The sequence below is a fragment of the Mesoplodon mirus genome, assembly GCF_964341445.2.
Source record: "Mesoplodon mirus genome assembly, chromosome: 9".
NCBI classification, from domain to species: Eukaryota; Metazoa; Chordata; class Mammalia; order Artiodactyla; family Ziphiidae; genus Mesoplodon; species Mesoplodon mirus.
Genome location: NC_138985.1, coordinates 64,513,413 through 64,531,993, shown reverse-complemented (window position 1 = coordinate 64,531,993; position 18,581 = coordinate 64,513,413). Strand labels below are relative to the sequence as shown.

Below are 18,581 nucleotides of genomic sequence, written 5' to 3'. Positions count from 1 at the left end.
GGTAATAAAGATAAAACACTGAACAGTGCTGGAAGGTATAAAACCAAGCGGAAGTCTCCCACCATCATGCCTCTGGTCTAGTCCCACTCACATAAGAGTCTGTATTAGAGATTTTCCCTGTTATCGCATGGTATGTGTCCATGTGGTGAGTTAGCCCGGGATCTCCTACACAAGGCTGTCTGCCACTATGGAAACATGGTAATTCTTAGGAAGGGGTAGTGGAAAGGGTACTGAGTTGGGGTCAAAGGACTGGGTTCTGGTCCTCAGAAGTCCTTCACTCCTTGTGGCCCTACTAAGCTCGTTTCTGTTAGATTCCTGATCTCTAAAATGAAAGAGCTGGGTAACTTCCACATTCTCTCTCAAACTCTGGTATTTAAAAGAAATATTTCATGACTCTATGGGATAAAACAAATCATTACTGTATTCCCTGGAAAAAAAAACTCAGAAGAGACTCTTGAGTCCCTTGGGTGGAGAGAGCTGTCCTGTCATCATTGGCTAACACACATGCATGCTAAGTGCCAGAACGTGCTGTCAGAGACAGACTCTGCTTGGGGAGAAAGTAATCCTGGGTAAGGGGAGTAAGTGGCCTTGGATGGACTCTAATACACTTGTAGGTCGTCTTGTCCAGAGTTGATGTTGAACAGAGAAGTTCTGTGTGTGGTCTCCAGTCCACAGATGGGGTCCACCACTCAGTAGTTTGTGGTCCTGGGCAAACTACTTTGGAGCTTCATTTTCCTCATCTGTACAATGAGGACAATAATACCTTCACTACAGAATCATTTTGAGGCACATAGAAGTTATCCACCAAATAGTAGTTGTTACTTGTATCACTATAATCACTACCACATAGCAACTATAAAAACATTGCCACCACGCTGGTGGGCTGCATGGCCAGAGCAGAATGACATCTGTAGGGTTGGGTGCCTCCATCTTTAACAGTAGCTACAGCTCTTAAGAGGCTCTTATTTACAGAGCAGAGCATTACAGAGAGAAAAGTGCATAAAAGATGCAGTCCGTAGTCTTGAAGGTCTTGCATACAATTGGGGGATATTTAACAAATATTAATAACCCACAGATTTATTTGAGGATCTTAAAAAGTACCAATGTAATTATACCCATAAATGCTAAGTGAGTGATAAACAGGATAGAAATCATCATTATATGTGCATTAACGTTTTTTGTTAATACTATTTTAATTATAAATCCACCTGTGGTCACACAATTGGAAAGCATTTTTCTCTTATTTGGTACCCAAGATAGGAATGGCCTCAGGTGGAGTCACCAACAGACCTGATAACTCACATGCTTTTTCTCCCCGTTGTCAGTATCTACTGCTGCCAGTGACTCTCCTTTTCTTATCCTCACCTCCAGTGCTTTCTCAGGGGTTTACCCCAAAGACCAATTGCGTATTCTCTATTATCTAACTTATTAAGTCTCCAGGGTTTTGGTCTGGGTCTACCCAAGTAATTAAGACTTAAGACATTTGGGGGCCTCAGTCATCTGAGTGTTTACCTTTCCACCCCAGTGTGGGTTGGTGAACTGCGGCTCTGTGTGTGAAGGGAGAGGAAGGACAGTGGCTGTTGGCAGGTCATGTGCTGCTCCCCACGGAGCCTTCAGGATCTGAGCAGGCTCTTCACGGCTCAGTCTTCCTTTTTTTCCTTAATCTTCTCATTTAGATCCTAAGGTCGGGGATTGAACCTGAAGTTACTAGACTGAAGTTAATACTACTCTTTTTTAATTTGTTTTTTTTTGGAGACTTTATCAGCCAATATTTTATTTTCTTTTATTTCATTTTATTTATTTTTATTATGATAACACTTAACATGAGATCTACTATCTTAACAAATGTTTAAGTGCACAATACAATAGTATTGTTAACTGTTGGCACATGTCGTAAGCAAATCTCTAGAACTTACCTTGCATACCTGAGACTTTATACCCAGTTAATAGACATGAGGTTATGATATAAGATTTCGAAGGGATCTCAAGCTCATTTATCCTGACCTCCTTCCTAGTCTAGGAATCCATCTGCAGCACCTATGCCAGCCTCTGACAGAGCTCCCCAGTGACTAGGGAACATACTCTTTCATAGCCCTTGTCGTTTCTGTTATTTTTCACAGCACTAATTATTATCAGACAAGCATCCTTTATGCAGAGGTGGAATCCAGGGCCTTATAATTCTCACCCATTGGCCCTGGTTTTACCCTCAGAGCCTACTGAGTCAAATCCCAGTTCTTCAAGGCAGACTGGTCTCCTAGAGTGTGGCTGCTTGGAGTGGTTCTGTGGTCCAGCAAAAGCAGTGGCCTCACCTGTGCAGGTGCAGAAGCTCAGGCCTCGCCCCAGCCCTACGAACCTGAACTCTGTGTTTTGACAAGATCTTCAGTGATCGGTACGTTACAGTTGAGAAGCACTGCGTTAGATTGCATATCCACCCCACCCCCACTCTGTTCTTTTAGTTTTTCTTTCTATCAGGTTTGTTGGTGTTCAAAAACTCTGAGTTGAGGAAGAAACAATTGACAAGAAGCAAGTGTCAGTGATTGAAATATAAGTCCAGAATTGGTCTGACATCAGTTAAAGCTATCGTTATATTAACTGGAAATCCGTTGGCAAGCATTTCCATGTGTTCATAATACAGTCATAAAAGATGATATTGATGATCCTGAGGCTTTAGAAGATTACACATGCCTTTAAAGTCATGCTAAATTGTGTTCCATGTGATTTAATGCTGGGGATTGCCTTGTGATTTTTAAAAACCTGATAAACAGACTAAATAAATAATCAGAACAACCCACTTTCCAGTCATGGCAGACACAGGCAACCACAGAACTTCCTTTCACAACACTTTTCAGCTGCAGGAAGAAATTAAAGTTTTAAATCGTTTTCTATTTCTGACATCCCTCTAAGGGCAGTGACTGAGAACCCAGCATTTGAAAGGTGCAGAGGAGATGTATGCTGTGACAACAGCCGTGCTGGAGGGAAGTGCTTTCAATTTGTGCACTCAGCAATATGGAAATGAACTTTGCCAGCTCATGAGCATGAATAAATCCTTAGTTGCCTTTCCCACCACAAAGCAGCTTTCTATATTTGGCACTTCTAGATGTTCAGTGAAACAGACTGAATTTAATGCCAGATGACAGTGCCAGACTGTCTTCATTTAAACTCAAACAAAGACCTTAAGAAGCCGCTTCCCCCTACCCTGTCCTATTTCTCTCTCCACCTGATATTCATGGGGAGCTTTAAGCCTGACGCCCCCAGAGCAGATATCAGCCCAGCTGTGTTGGGCTAAGTCAGCAGGGCCTGATCTCCCCTGGGCCCAGGTCCACCTGCACTGTGTTTCTCAGGGCACTCAGCTCAGGGTGCATGTCCTCCTCCTGGGTCACTGGTGTGTGAAGCACATTAGAAGCCACTTCCTGCCACCCGCTGCCTTTAGCCGAGAGAAAGTGGCATCTCTGCTTTTTTCTGTCCTGAGTACCAGTTCACTCCAATCCAGCACATATTATTATTATTATTATTTTTTTTTTTTTTTTTTTTTTTTTTGCATTACGTGGGCTTCTCACTGCTGTGGCCTCTCCCGTTGCGGAGCACAGGCTCTGGACGCGCAGGCCCAGCAGCCATGGCTCACGGGCCTAGCCGCTCCGCGGCATGTGGGATCTTCCCAGACCGGGGCACGAACCCGTGTCCCCTGCATCGGCAGGCGGTCTCTCAACCACTGCGCCACCAGGGAAGCCCCAGCACATATTATTAAAGTCCCTGACCCCCAGGGCTCTGTGAGGCCCTTTTTTAGCCTCTTGCTGCTCAGGCTCATTCGTTCAGCAAATATTTATTTAGGGCGCCTATGTCACAGGTAGTGAGGTGATAAGAAATAAACTCCAGTCTCTGTCCTCACGGTACCCACCTTCTAGCTAGGGAGACAGAGAGTGCAAGTGAGGTGTGCAAGTGCTGAGGAGGGAGAGAATTTCTGCCCCGAGGAGGAGGTGGTGTGGGGCTAAGTGAGAATTCATCAGGCTGAGAAGTAGGTGGGGCAGATGTTCCAGATGTAAGACAGCGAATGAGCAAAGACTTGGCAGCATTAAAATGCACAGGCTGATTTCCCGCCCCAGTTCAGGGGGATGCAGGATGGGAGACGTGGCAGCTCTGCTCAAGATCCCAGCCTTGCTTGTCTCTATCTATAGGGCAGGGCTTCTTGACTCCTTCAGATGGCTTCGCATCTTGGACTTACCCACCTCCATCCCCCTGCCCCATGGCATTTACTCTTTGTTCATCATCAGAATGTACATATTTAAATTACAGTAGAATATACAGTGTGCTATAATATGTAGCAGAATGATTGAAAATATCGATTTTGTAGTCAGGTGACTTTATAGCATGGGGAAAGTTACCTGTTCTCTCTTCCTTGTTTTCCACATTCCAAAAATACTGTTTTCCAGGAAGACTGAGAGGGGATGAAAGTTAAGGGAGGAGTATTTTTAGGGAAGTGAAACTATTTTGTATGTTACTGAAATGGTGGATATATGACATTATGCATTTGGCAAAACTCATAGAACTGTATACCACAAAGAGTGACTCCCTAGTGTAAACTATGGACTTTAGTTAATAATGATGTAACATATTGGTTCATCTATTTTTTTAAAAATGTGCCACATCAGTGCAAGATGTTAATAACAGAGAAAACTGTGTGTGGCGAGAGAGGAAGTGTATGGAACTTTTTGTAATTTCAATTTTCCTATAAACCTAAAACTGCTCTAAAAATAGTCTATTAGTTTTAAAAATGTAAAAAACAATGAAGGTGCAATAAAGACATTTAAAAATATATACTAATAAATCCAACCTTGCAAGATTGTGAAAAGATTAAGCGCAACAATGTAGACATGGTGTTTAGAACACTTCCTGATAGATAATAAGTAATAACGTTATTAATAATGTTAGCTATTGTAATTGCTTCATTAGTTTGGTCAACATATTTATTCATATCTACAATGGACCATTTTTTTCCCTCCAGTTTTATTGAGATATAATTGACATACAGCACTGTGTAAGTTTAAGGTGTACAGCATAATGATTTGACTTATTATATGCGTCATGAAATTATCATCACAATAAGTTTAGTGAACATCCATCATCTCAGATAGATTCAAAATTAAAGAAATAGAAAAAAAATTTTTCTTCCACGTGATGAGAACTCTTAGGATTGATTCTTTTTTTTTAAATTTATTTATTTTACTTATTATTTATTTTTGGCTGTGTTGTGTCTTCGTTGCTGCATGAGGGTTTTCTCTAGTTGCGGCGAGTGGGGGCTCCTCTTCATTGCCGTGCGCAGACCTCTCACTGCGGTGGCTTCTCTTGTTGTGGAGCACGGGCTCTAGTTGCGCCTGCTTCAGTAGCTGTGGCTTGAAGGCTCTGGAGCGCAGGCTCAGTAGTTATGGTGCACGGGCTTAGTTGCTCCACGGCATGTGAGATCTTCCCGGACTAGGGTTTGAACCCATGTCCCCTGCATTGGCAGGCAGATTCTCAACCACTGCGCCACCAGGGAAGCCCAGGATTTATTCTTTTTTTTTTTTTTTGCAGAAATTCCTTTTATTATGTTAAAAATATTCCTTAATGAGCCAGCAATTATTTATGTGAAGAGTCCAGAAAACAGACTTATGACAGTATTAGTCTTGTCCTTGATTAGACGTTTATGAATTTATACTCAAAACATTATTCCCCAGAGTCAGTTAATGAAGGTCTAAGAAGCTGTGAACTTGAAAGAGCTCCTTCCTGCTTGTCTGGCTGCTCCAATCAGACCACAAGACTTAGTTACAAGGAAGGAAGAATTTTTCTCTTTAGAATTTAAAGCTTTACGACAGTTCGGATGCTCTTTCCTGCATGCATCAGTTCAAAGGCTTCGTTAATTTGGTCAAAAGGCAAATTGTGAGTCACAAATTCATCAATCTTTATTTTTTTGGACATATATTCGGACACCAACTTTGGGACGCTTTCTACACTCTTCCATCCTCCAAAGGCAGTGCCTTTCCACGTGTGGCCTGTTACCAGCTGGAATGGACGAGTGGCAACTTCTTCACCTGAGGCAGCTATTCCAGCCACCACGCTGACGCCCCAGCCTTTGTGGCAGGCCTCCAGCGCTGCTCTCATGACTTTCAGGTTACCAATACACTCAAAGGAATTGTCCACTTCCCCATCTGTTGTCTCAACGAGCACTTCCTGGATAGGTTTACTGAAGTCCTGGGGGTTAATACACTCAGGGGCCCCAAACTCCTTAGCCCTTGTGAATTTATCTTTATTGATGTCCACACCAATGATCCGGGATGCACCAGCCACCTTACAGCCCATGATAACTGCCAATCCAACTCCTCCCAGGCCAAAGATGGCACAAGTAGAGCCAGGCTCCACCTTGGCAGTGTTCACAGCAGCACCATAACCAGTTGAAATGCCACAACCCAGAAGGCAGACTTTATCCAAAGGGGCTAAAGGATCAATTTTAGCAACAGAGATATCAGCCACAACTGTGTATTCAGAAAATGTGCTGGTTCCCATGTAATGTAAAATTGTCTTTCCTTTACAAGTAAATCTGCTAGTGCCATCTGGCATTAATCCTTTCCCTTGAGTGACTCTTATCTTCTGGCAAAGGTTCGTTTTAGGATTTAGACAAAACTTGCACTCTCCACACTGTGGGATGTAAAGTGCGATGACAGTATCACCTGCCTTCAGCTTAGTAACTCCTTCACCAACACTTTCCACAATTCCAGCACCTTCATGTCCCAAGATCACTGGAAAACTCCCTTCAGGATCAGCCCTACTCAGGGTATAGGCATCAGTGTGGCAAACTGCAGTGGCAATAATCTTAATTCGAACTTCATGAGCCTTTGGGGGTGCCACCTCTATCTCCTCTATGGAGAGAGGCTTTCTAGCCTCCCAGGCAACCGCAGCCTTGCATTTGATAACCTGGCTCGCCATCTCCTCGGATTCCGGTCAGCACGAAGCGAGGACTCGGGAGGGGCCCCACCGCAATGAAAGATCCCAGGATTTATTCTTAACCACTTTCGTATACTATGCACTATTAAGTAGTGAACAAGACAGAAAAGGTTCCTGCTTTCATGGGGCTAGAAAGTATTCAATCATTTTATCTTTTTGTTGTTTATATTTTTGTATTTATATATTGTTTCAATCTACCCCACTGGATAGTGTTTCCTGAGGCACTATTTTGTGTTTTGAATGGCAGACTGCCTAGAAGTGTGGATACATTTTAATATCTCCTTGTTGACCAACCACCCAGTGCCATTTACTTGGTTTGAGACCTTAATCTATGTTCTTTGTTTGAGACCCCAACAATTAATAAACCCAGGAGAATTCTTTCCTACTATATACTCAGTTCTTTGCTGGGGTTCTAAACAACTTAAAATGATGGCCCCTACAACTGTTTGGGGACAGAAGAGCAAAGCACTGGGGATAAAAATGGAAAAAAAAATCATAAAATACTAAATTCCCTGGTAATGGACAGCAATACTACTATCATTTACAGGAATACATGATTGATGTCGTTTGGGTAACTTAGGAATTTCATGGAAAGAGAAAACTGAACTAAAATCTTGAAGCGTTTGTATGGGTGGAAAAGAACAAGAGAAGATTCTGGGAGCTTGGAAAAATACAAGTAAACCACAGCAGTGGAAATGACAAATATTATGTTGTATTCATTTTTACACTGCGTGGAGAGTAGGACCTAGTGAGGTCCCATAAATGATTGTAGAAGTGGGGAGTCTGGGGACATCAGGTTTGATGAGATCGGCATGTGGTGATGGGGAAACAGAGGAGAAGGGACATGGAAGATACACATTTTGAAGATGAAACCAACAGGACTGACTTATAATAATCAAGCCCTTACAGTTTCAAAGTGATTTCACTATATTGTGTCCTGGTCTGGCATTCCTTCTCACAGAATTGGTGTCAGGATCAGCAATGGCTCTTAACTCCATCATACCAGTGTCCCCTTTTTGTGACCAGTATTTCAGTGAAGCCTTTACTCTCCTCAAATGAAATTCATTATTAATTTAATATAATTGCCCACATAATTTTGAAATTATCAACATAACACTGTGAATAAAGGAAACTTCAGAGAAGTGGTTAAAGAATACATTATAATGTGTAAAAGCCCAGACATGACTATACCAGAAGACGTAATGAAGTGGTCAGATACACCTATATGTGGGGTGACGGCTACTAATGCAGACCCATAGAGATGTGTTAATAACTCACATACTGCAAGTGGCACGGGCTTCAGTGACACGATTCTGCAAAATGGTGGGTGACTCTTGCTAAAGTCCCTAACAGGAAGAAGTCCAGTCTTATCTCAATTATTCAGTAGTTGCATTCCCAAGAATTCAGGGTGTGTTAAAAACCATGCAAAAATATTTTGGTAAGTACGTGAAACAGAGTTAAGTTCTGTGCTCGAATAATTATAAACAGGTTTCACCTATGAAAATGTCTCTTGGCACTTTGGAAAATCTTGCGGATATGGGACAACTTCTTTATTGTGCAAGACTGAGACATTTCAGGACATCTAACATTCCTGGTCCCCAGCCATTAGATGCCAGAGACCAACCCCCCACCCCATCACTGTGGCAACTAAAAGTGCCCCCAAGGTTTCACAGCCTGAGAGAAGAGTACCTACTGAGAACCACTGGCTGGATGCTGGCTCTTAGGTTTCAGCCTCATGACTTAAGGACAGTGACAGATAAGGAAGTTGGGAGGGGGAGGATTTGGATGTTGAGCCAGAAAAGGAGTTGCCTGCAGTGCTTTCTTCCTCAGTCAAGGAGAGCCTTCACTTTCTTAAATTCTTCAAATCTGGCTCTTCCAATCTCGTAAGAGTTCCAAGTTCTGAGCCCAGATAGAAGATAAAGTGAGGGGAAAAAGATGATATTTCATAGTAATAAGTGCAAACCCTGTTTGACTTATTTACCGTAAGAGCCAAGAAACCCAGCCTAATCCCCTGCCCTCCACATTGGCTCATTGGTAGGCATATACTGTGTCCCAAGAGTTCAGGAGAAATCTAGTTCTAACATGAATCCTTGAAACATTTTTGAAATTTAAGCCTTGTTATCCTTTAAACTATAGGTGTGATCTCATTCCATTTGTTTTTCAATTTTGTAAAGTATGCAATAGCGTCTAATCCCTCTTGGCATTTGCATTTTGCACAATTGAATGTCTTCAGCAGATGTGCACGATGGTCTAGTATTAGCACTCTGCCTGTTGCCTTTTGCTTGGGAGTCTTAAACAAATCAAAAGGGCTTGATTTTCTTAGAGTACTTTTTAGAAGATTTCGAGCCTTAGATTTTCATTTAACAGTGATAACACACATACACCTTCTTTCACAAGTGTGAATGTGCTGTATTTGATTTGTAAATAGTCATTTAGCCCAAAGATATTGGGCATACTTCAAATGCAAGCCAGTGAATGATATTCCAAGAACATAAATCTGTTTGCAGCCTTATTCCAGGACCAAGTTTATCCATTTGTCAATCAGATGCATACTATTCACAGGATAACAGATTAGGCACATTGAGGAAATCAGAAGTGAACAGACACTTTAGAGCCTCAAGGAGTCTATTATCCAGTCTAGGGATGATAAAACCTCACATATACAATCATAAGCAGAAGGTGAGATGAAATACTGATGGAGTCTCTAGGGATGAAATAGTACTTTCCTCTGAGGAAGGCTTCCTGGAGGAGGTGAAGTTTTTAACTTGATGATTTTAATGATTCATTAAAATCTTGACAAGCAAGACACTTTGAGGACTGGTTTTTTTGAGCTGAAGTAAATGTGAGCAGAATTTTTGTGTGTGTGTGTGGCTTCCCATCACTTAATATTATGCATTCTCCATTTATTGTCTGGATGTAATTAAGTGACTAAATAATTGGTAATAATTGCTACAAAGAATCTCGTTTGACATTTTTACCTTTTTGAAAAAGTCCTCTAATTTAGGAGCTGAATCTAAGCTTTGGTTTTTCCATTGAAGAATTCAACTTTTATAACTCCAGATTTCAACCAGTGCTATGTTTGAAAACTCCGGGATGTACCTTAAGCCTTACTGAGAGTAAGGTGCAATCAGACATAAGGCAGATCTGTCAGGATGGTTATACAAAGCGTTCAGCCACTAAGGTAGGAAAATGGTCTTGCTACCAGGTGTTTTCCATGTATTGAACTTGAGGACAACACAGACACTGAGCCAGAGCACCCAGGACTCTCTGTGGTTCCCTGCTCTTCCCATTAGACTGTCTGCTTCCTGGGACTTGGATCTAATTGCTCCTGCTCCCAGGTTATTAAGGTCCATCCCCCAGCCCCTCTGGCCTCTGCCTGTACCACTTACTGCAGGCTGGAGATTTGACTAAGAGCAAGTTATTCAACATGAAATTTGGCCCAGATGACATGTTTGTCTCTTGAGATATCCACACCCCAGTTTTCGTTGTAGCATTATCTACAATAGCCACAACGTGGAAACAATCCACGTGCCCATTGGATGGGTAAATGGATAAAGAAAATGTAAGATGTATATGTATCCCCTGGAAATGTAAGATTCCATATATTCCATATATGTACATATACACAATGGAATATTATTCAGCCATAAAAAAAGAAATCCTGCCTTTTGTGACAACATGGATGGATCTTGAGGATATTATGCTAAGTGAAACAAATCAGACAGAGAAAGATAAATACTGTATGTTCTCACTTATATTCAGAATCTAAAGAAGCCAAACTCATAGAAGGAGAGAGTAGAATGGTGGCTACCAGGGGCAGAAGGTGGGGGAAATGGAGAGAATGTTGGTCGAATGGTACAAATTCCCAGCTGTAAGATGAATAAGCTCTGGGGATCTAATGTATAGTATGGTGACTATAATTAACAATGTTATATACTTGAAAGCTGGTAAGAGAGTAGATCTTAGATGTTATCATCACACACACAAAAATAGTATATTCTGTGAGGGAATAGAGGTGTATCAAATCATCACATTGTACATCTTAAACTTGCGTATGTTATTTGCCAGTAATATCTCAGTAAACCTGAGGAGGGGAAAGACATGTTTGTCAAAACTTAATTATCCTGTGTTGGAAATGTTTTCTCTCTGATCTGGATGGTAGGTATAGGTATATAGATTCTTCAAATTACAGTCTTAAGATTTGAGCATTTCATGTATGTTATATCCCCCCAAAATGTAAAAATAATAATAATAAAACCCACTGAAGTGTTGCCAGTTTGGGTCTATCCGGGGGTCATTTTGCAATGGTATGTGCATTTTCAAGCATTTAAAAATAAATTTTTAGTGTTTTTCTTTAGTATTCCGTTAAAAATTCTTTTCTAGTCAATTACTTGAAATAACCCAAATAGCTAACAGTGGAAGATTTATAGTAATAACTACTTGTACCTCAAAATTGCAAACAGCTTAGTAGAGCAATAATTGTACCCTCCCCCCACCAAAGTTTGTGAAACAAAAGAAAGGAGGAGAAAACAAAACTTCTGGGGAAAGAGGATGAAAATACTTGTTGCAGAACCACCTTTTTGATGCTTCAAGATTTCCAACATTTAAATACCTAGAATTTGGAGGTAGTGTGACTAAATCATCATTTTGACCAACGTGTTGTGTTTACCAACTTGCATGCAGTCTCACACTTTTCAGCCAATTTTCCCAGCCACCCCTACCCCTCCTGCCCAACCTCCATCCTGATGTCTGTAGCTTTGGGTTCAAATTCAGACCGAAGTCTAGTGGTGAGTGAAAATTACTGATGATGTCAAAGGGAACAAAAATAGAACTTACAGGAAAGTCTTTACCTTTAGTTGTGGTTGTCAAGGTTCAAGCACCAAAAAAGACAGAGACATTCCCTTCTGAGAGAGAGCTTGTCAAAAACAACAACAACAAAAAATTTGATGCCACTAAATTATAACATTAAATCTGTAAAGTCAAAGAACTGTACATAAATTAAATTTGAATTTCTTCTCCCCAACACACCCAGCCAGTCTCATCAACTTGGATGGATTTACTGATGGGATCGAGTGCTTCTTAACATTACTATTTTTTTTAAAGATAGCCATTGAGCCTGAACTCTTTTGTTGGAACAGGACAGCTGGGAAGTGGTGGAAGGACTGAGGGGAGAGATGAATTACACCCAGGAGCCACCAATTCAGAAAGGATTTTTGCTGAAAAAAAGGAAATGGCCCTTGAAAGGCTGGCACAAGGTAAGAACTGGCCTGGGACGCACCTTCGTTTGCACCTACATTCCCCACTCAGGACCCAGTTCTTAAGCACTTATATTTAATTTGAAGTTGAGCATGGAGACCAAGAGAAGGATGTTTAAATGGAATGTCTTTTTTTTTTAAATTTCTTTTTGGCTGCGTTGGGGCTTCGTTGCTTTGCGTGGGCTTTCTCTAGTTGCGGCGAGCGACGGCTACTCTGTTGCGGTGCGCAGGCTTCTCATTGCGGTGGCTTCTCTTGTTGCGGAGCACGGGCCCTAGGCGCGCGGGCTTCAGTAGTTGTGGCGCACGGGCTTAGTTGCTCTGCGGCATGTGGGAATCTTCCCAGACCAGGGATCAAAACCATGTCCCCCACACTGGCAGGCGGATTCTTAACCACTGCACCACCAGGGAAGTCCCGGGAATGTCTTAATGAATTCTGCTTTATTCCCCACAGAGATTCTTCTATCTGGACAAAGGAATCTTGAAATATGCCAAGAACCAAAATGATGTAAGTCGTCTTGTTAATCCAGTATGCTATTGAAGAATTCTAAAAGGCTAGTGGTTGTCAGCTCATGGATGAGATTGTGCATATTTGGGAATTGCATTTTCCTAAACTGGAAATCAGGGAGGGGTGGTGGTTCCCTCTCAGGGAACAGAGGTGCCTGCTCCCCACTGTCCCTGCTCTGGGTTTTGGGTGGGCTCAGTTCACCCACCAAGTAGAGGTGCAGAAGCCCCTATCAACACCCTACTGGGTATCCAGGCATGGGTTCTGGTCTTAGGGTTGTGCTGTGGGGTTCTCTGGGTGAGGGAGACCTCTTCACAGTGAGGTAATAGGAACAAAACAGAGAGTGTGTCCTTCCCACTGTTATGGGGACTGAGGGTTTTAGTGGAGAAGGACCTTGGTGAAGGTGACGGGAGGTTCCCCTGTGTGTGGACACCAGGCAGACAGCCCTTGAGGACTCGGAATGACTGCTGGTCCTGCCCTCGTAGGGGTCCCTCTCTCACCCAGCACTTCTCTCCTCCTGTCTTCCTCTCTTCGCCTCTCTCACGGTGCTCACCTTGTTGGGGTGAATGCAGAAACGTGCCATAGTGCCTGACCCACAGTGGCCTGTATTAGCTTCCTTACTCCTCTTTTAATTTTTATTAAAAAAAAATTTTTTTTTGGTTTCTTCAGCTTCTAAAGAAATTTTTAAATTAATTTTTATTGGATTATAGTTGATTTATAATGTGTTAGTTTCTGATGTACAGCAAAGTGAATCAGTTATACATATATCCATTCTTTTTTAGATTCCATTCCCATATGGGTCATTACAGAGTATTGAGTAGAGTTCCCTGTGCTATACAGTAGGTCCTTATTAGTTACCTATTTTATATAGTAGTGTGTATATGTCAATCCCAGGCTCCCAATTTATCCCCCGCTTCCCCTTTGGTAACCATATTACTCAGCCATAAAAATGAATGAAATAATGCGATTTGCAGCTACATGGATGGACCTAGAGATTGTCATATGGAGTGAAGTAAGTCAGACAAAGACAACTATCATCTGATATCGCTTATATGTGGAATCTAAAAAATGGTACAAATGAACCTATTTACCAAAGAGAAATGGAGTCACAGATATAGAAAACAAACTTACTCCTCTTTTTAAGTCACTTCCAAATGAATTTAGACACCGGAAGCTATTTCTGCAAGAGGCGGTGAAGTTAACAGGTGAATTCACTGTCATAGGAGTCATGGGGCTAACTTTTTAGTTTCCTCACCTTCTTGCTTCCTCACTTAGCAATGTGCAAACTGCTTGTTACTTAACCCTCTGTAATTCAGTCTCCTGTCTGTAAAAGGGGAGATGTTTCCTCCCTCACAGGTTAAATAGGATGATGTGTGTATAGCACTAAGCTCCGTGCTAGTTCACGCTAAGTACTGGAGAAGAGTAGTTATTATGTTTACTGTTAGTGGGTGTGGAAGGGGAGGGTAGAGGGAAAGACTGTTAAGGATGTTCCGATGGTTTTTAACACTGTGGTTCTCAAGGGGGCCCCCTTTGTGCCTCTGCAGATAGAGAGAGAGAAGCTGCATGGCTGCATTGATGTTGGGCTCTCGGTGATGTCTGTGAAGAAGTCGTCAAAGTGCATAGATCTGGACACCGAGGAGCACATTTATCATCTGAAGGTGACACTGCTTCCCAGATGCTGTCTCCTGTTGCACAGAGTTCCTTTATGTTGTGAAGGGATTGTCAGTTATAGCACCGTTGGTGATGCCTTTTGAATTTCAAAACATCCAGCCAACATGTAGAAGATCTTCATTATCAAAGTATTTCTAAGGATATATCTATTGATATCTGGATGGGACAGTCCTTCATTGTGTAGGACTGTCTCTTACACTGCTGAACGTTTAGCCTCCTTGTCTCTTATCCCCTAAATCCCCCCTCCCTTGTGATTGTGACATCAGTAACAAAAAAAAAAAAAAACAGAAAACTTCATGTTTCCAAATACAAACCCCCTCTACCCCCAGGCAGTACCATCTTTAGTGAAGAACCATTTACCATAGGTTAAAATGTTTCCTGAAATAAAATATGATCTTTAGTCTGAGAAGCCCCATCTTACAACTTTGACTAAATTTATAGGGATTCCATTAAAATTCTCATACCACAGTGATGTCAAAAATTTTTCCCCTAAAGGATGGGTCTCCAAATAGTATCTCTGAAAGCTGCTTAACTACCCTCTCCTGCCCCTTCTCCTGCAGGTGGTATAGATAGTTAAAAGCATGAAGCAAGAGCTTTGGAGATACAGATCTGGTTCAGATCTTGACTGCCTGGCTACTTACTAGCTTTCAGCCTTTGACAAATTATTTAATCTCTGAAAGTCTCAGTTTTCTCACCACCCTCCCACCCCGACAATGGGAGTTCCAGTGCTCATCTTGTAGGGCTGCATGTAGAAAACTTGACATAATGCCTGACCCACAGTAAGCTCAATATGTTTATGTATTATATACAACTATTAGGTGTTAGAAATTAATTGAGAAAATGTTAAGAGTCTTTTCTTACTTGGACAAATTACTTGGAATATTGGGAATGGGGGCTGCGCTTTGGGAAAATAAAAGCATGAGATTATGAACTCCCCATCTTATTGTGTCCCTGTCCTCCCCATAGCACGTCATGGCACTTGGGCAAATACATGCTTAGCACATACATGGGCTTGATTGCCCCCACGGCAAAGACGTCTCCAGCCCACCCTATCGATGTGCCGAGGATGAGAAGCCCTGCTGTACGCAATTACCTACAGCCACAGGCATAGGGGCTTAGGCTTGGGGAATAGTATATATTTGACTGTCCTGGGCAGTCAGTTAACAACATCTGGGAAATGAAGTACATTTCAAGAACATAATTTAAAGGAGACAAATAGATGTGAGCCTGTGTTGCTTCGACTTGTAAACGACACATCCAGTAGCACCTGGAGGGGTTTTAAATCTTGTGTGTACTTCTAATCAACATAACAAACATAAATGCCAACCGAACACTTCCTAAGTGAAGGATGTTGCTGACATTTATTTCCACATCCTTGCTCTCAGTAGCAGCATTAGTAAAGATTTTAACTGAATTGACCTGGATTTTTCTTCTTGGAAGTTAACCTACCATACATCCTTTTGGGGTCTTTTAAATTGCCACTTCATGAGTCTCTGTGTTCTCATATATAGATATCTATCATTTTTCATTTTGAAAGTATTAATATACCATCATACACACACAAATATTGACTATTAAGAAATATCTATGGTGCATAGGTGCTTGTTATATTCTTTGTAGTACTTTTATGCACATTTGAAATACTTTATAATAAAAGTTACTAGATACAAACATTACTTTTCATAGAAATTATACATTGATAGTCACTCCTGGAGAGAATGGCTAAAAGTTTGTGTTTGTGTGTTTGAAAAATCCTGGAAATCACTGATAAAACTTTATCAGATTTTTGTTTTCTAAGAGTGGGAGAAATGTTCTTTTAAGTAACCTTCACATTCATTAACATATATTCCTCAGCAACATATTCTTTGTCAGAGAAGATTAACAAGATTAAATATTTTAGGGAGAATTTATTAATTCATTCCAGTTCAGAGAAGATTGGTGTGAAAAGTCTGAATTATAAAAGAGTTTTTTAAAAAAATGGTGCTAATATTTTTAGTACGGTTAGTAGAAACTGGGACAAGAGAACTTAGAACTACTTTAAGAGATGGATAAATGTAAATTTCAGCTTATTTGTTCTTTAATATTTCCTAATAGTAACATAACAGTTGGAGTCTTTCATAGAATGCCTAAATGTAGAGTTTATGAAGACCATTTTTACTCTCTATCTCCTTCTCCAGCTTGTTCCATGGACTACATAAATGTAGATGAAGTCAATAAACTGGTATTTCCACATTTCTGCACATGACAGCATGAAGAGGTGCTAGGAGTGACCTCAATGTGATGACTAATTGTTCCTTAGAGTGACTGACATTCTCGTCTCCTTTCAACCCAACATAATCTAGGTAAAGTCAGAGGAAGCCTTTGATGAGTGGGTATCCAAACTTCGCCACCACAGAATGTATCGTCAGAATGAAATTGCCATGTTTCCACATGAAGTTAATCACTTTTTCCCAGGACCTGCTGTCACAGACTCTGGTTCTGGGGTCTTGGACGCCATTTCCAGTAGTAAGGTAATGATTTGCCGATAATGAATCTGAAGGAAGGTGGCTTTGTGGGGGTGGAGTCTGCTCTCGGGGGCCGTGTCTGAGGAAGGAAGCTTTTGTGGGGAGGAACAGGGTAAGCTTGAGCTGGGATTTCATTAGTCTGTGTGTCCACTCAGTCAGAACGAGGGCCAGAAGGGCACCTATTAATGCTGAGAGTGTAACTGGAGAACAGCATGTACAGAGGGATTTAATATCCCTGAAAGCTCCAGCTTTCTCTTGACCAGTTTGACTTCAGTTGGCTTTCTGGTTGTAACATGCAAGAGGCGCACTTATAGTCATACAGAATTGCAAAATCTTTCCCATGATTTCAGTGTGGTTATCATTTGACAGGAAGAGAAATCAGGGGCCCGTAGCATGGTATGGCCGCGCGGGTAACAGCTGGAGGTCTCAGGGTCTCCAGGGGAGTGCTTTGCTAGAAGCTTCTTCCTTATTATGGGCAGATGGCTTCCATTAGCTACGAGCCCACTTTATTATCCTTTACCCTAAAGTGTTCCCACCGAGCTCTGTTTTCATTTACAATGTGCTTTTGTCATCTGTGGAACAGCATAGCAGTATATCAAAGCAGAATTCATTTCAAACCGGAAGCAGTTTATCATTTTCTTGTGGTGGTGAGACTCGAGTTCCATTATGGTTACAGTCTTCAGAGGACATGGAAAAATGCTCTAAAGGTAGAGTGACTCGAAACCTCTGCTTCTTTCTGTCAAAACCTCTGCCCTTAGATTACACTGGTTTGGTATTCAGACCCCAGATGAATTTGTATCCTCCCCCTTCACTGGTCTACATTCCCTGTCATATTTTGCTTATGAAGTCTGCACTCGTGATCAACAAAAGGCACTTTCCTTTAGAGTTTTATGTCTTCCCCTGGGTGTGCGTGCAGACAGGTTTCCTTTTCTGTTCTTTAAGCACCGATGCCTGATTTCCATATTGCCTACTAAATCACAGAATCCAGGGATGGGATCTGCACAGTTCGCTATATTTTTTTAAGTGCCAAAAATGCATCTGATGCACATCCAAGAATTTAAATCACGGTTCCAGAGGTGGGTGGGTGAACCAAATGGAGATCCCCACCAAACGGGTGTTCTCTACCCTGGCTGCATGTTAGAATCGCCAAGAGAGCTTTTAAAATGCAGGATACGCATGCCCAGGCCCCTGTCCCAAAGAATCTTTTTAAATTAGTGTGGGATGGGGCCCTGGCATCACTAGTTTTCCCACAGTTCCTCAAGTGATTCTGATAAGGAGCCAGGGTTGAGAACGCTTACCGTATGGAAGCTCTGTGTTCTCAACCTTAATTAGCTAAAAATCACCCAAGGAACTAAAAAAAAAAGTCACCAGTGGGATTGGGGGTGTTCTAATTTAATTGCCTGGAGATGGGACTTGGACATAGGTGATTTTAAAAATTTCACCAGTTGATTTTTAAAGTGTAGCCACAATATTGAGAACCACTATCAGAGAAAGATGCCTGAAAATTGCATTTTTGCCTGTTGAATGCAGATATTATCACACCTGGAGCTATATAAGTGTTGCCCTCCCAATAAATATGAGCTTCACTGAGTGACATTTTGGGACAGTACTCCCTGAAGTGTTTTCCCTGGACCAGCAGCATTGGCCTGGCCTGGGAACCTATTAGAAATACGAATT

The 18,581-nt window shown here is 41.6% G+C and overlaps 3 protein-coding genes across 7 annotated transcripts in view; 2 read left to right on the top strand and 1 right to left on the bottom strand.

Annotated features, from left to right (window-relative positions):
• Window positions 1–18,581, top strand: part of OSBPL3 (oxysterol binding protein like 3) — a 200,992-nt gene that overhangs the window by 121,628 nt on the left and 60,783 nt on the right. For all 5 annotated transcript variants that reach the window (XM_082631947.1, XM_082631943.1, XM_082631946.1 and 2 more), the window contains 5 exons: window positions 12,111–12,227; window positions 12,679–12,732; window positions 14,274–14,387; window positions 16,743–16,910; window positions 17,488–17,611. In XM_082631947.1, coding sequence (XP_082488073.1) covers window positions 12,111–12,227; window positions 12,679–12,732; window positions 14,274–14,387; window positions 16,743–16,910; window positions 17,488–17,611 — 577 coding nt within the window. The remainder of the gene's footprint in view (window positions 1–12,110; window positions 12,228–12,678; window positions 12,733–14,273; window positions 14,388–16,742; window positions 16,911–17,487; window positions 17,612–18,581) is intronic.
• The window catches only part of LOC309810144 (uncharacterized protein), a 184,409-nt gene that overhangs the window by 121,315 nt on the left and 44,513 nt on the right, over window positions 1–18,581 (top strand). The window lies entirely within an intron of this gene.
• On the bottom strand, window positions 5,327–7,103 carry LOC309810143 (alcohol dehydrogenase class-3-like). Its single transcript, XM_082631948.1, has one exon. It carries the CDS (start codon window positions 6,952–6,954, stop codon window positions 5,830–5,832), a length of 1,125 nt encoding a protein of 374 aa, XP_082488074.1. The 5' UTR covers window positions 6,955–7,103; the 3' UTR covers window positions 5,327–5,829.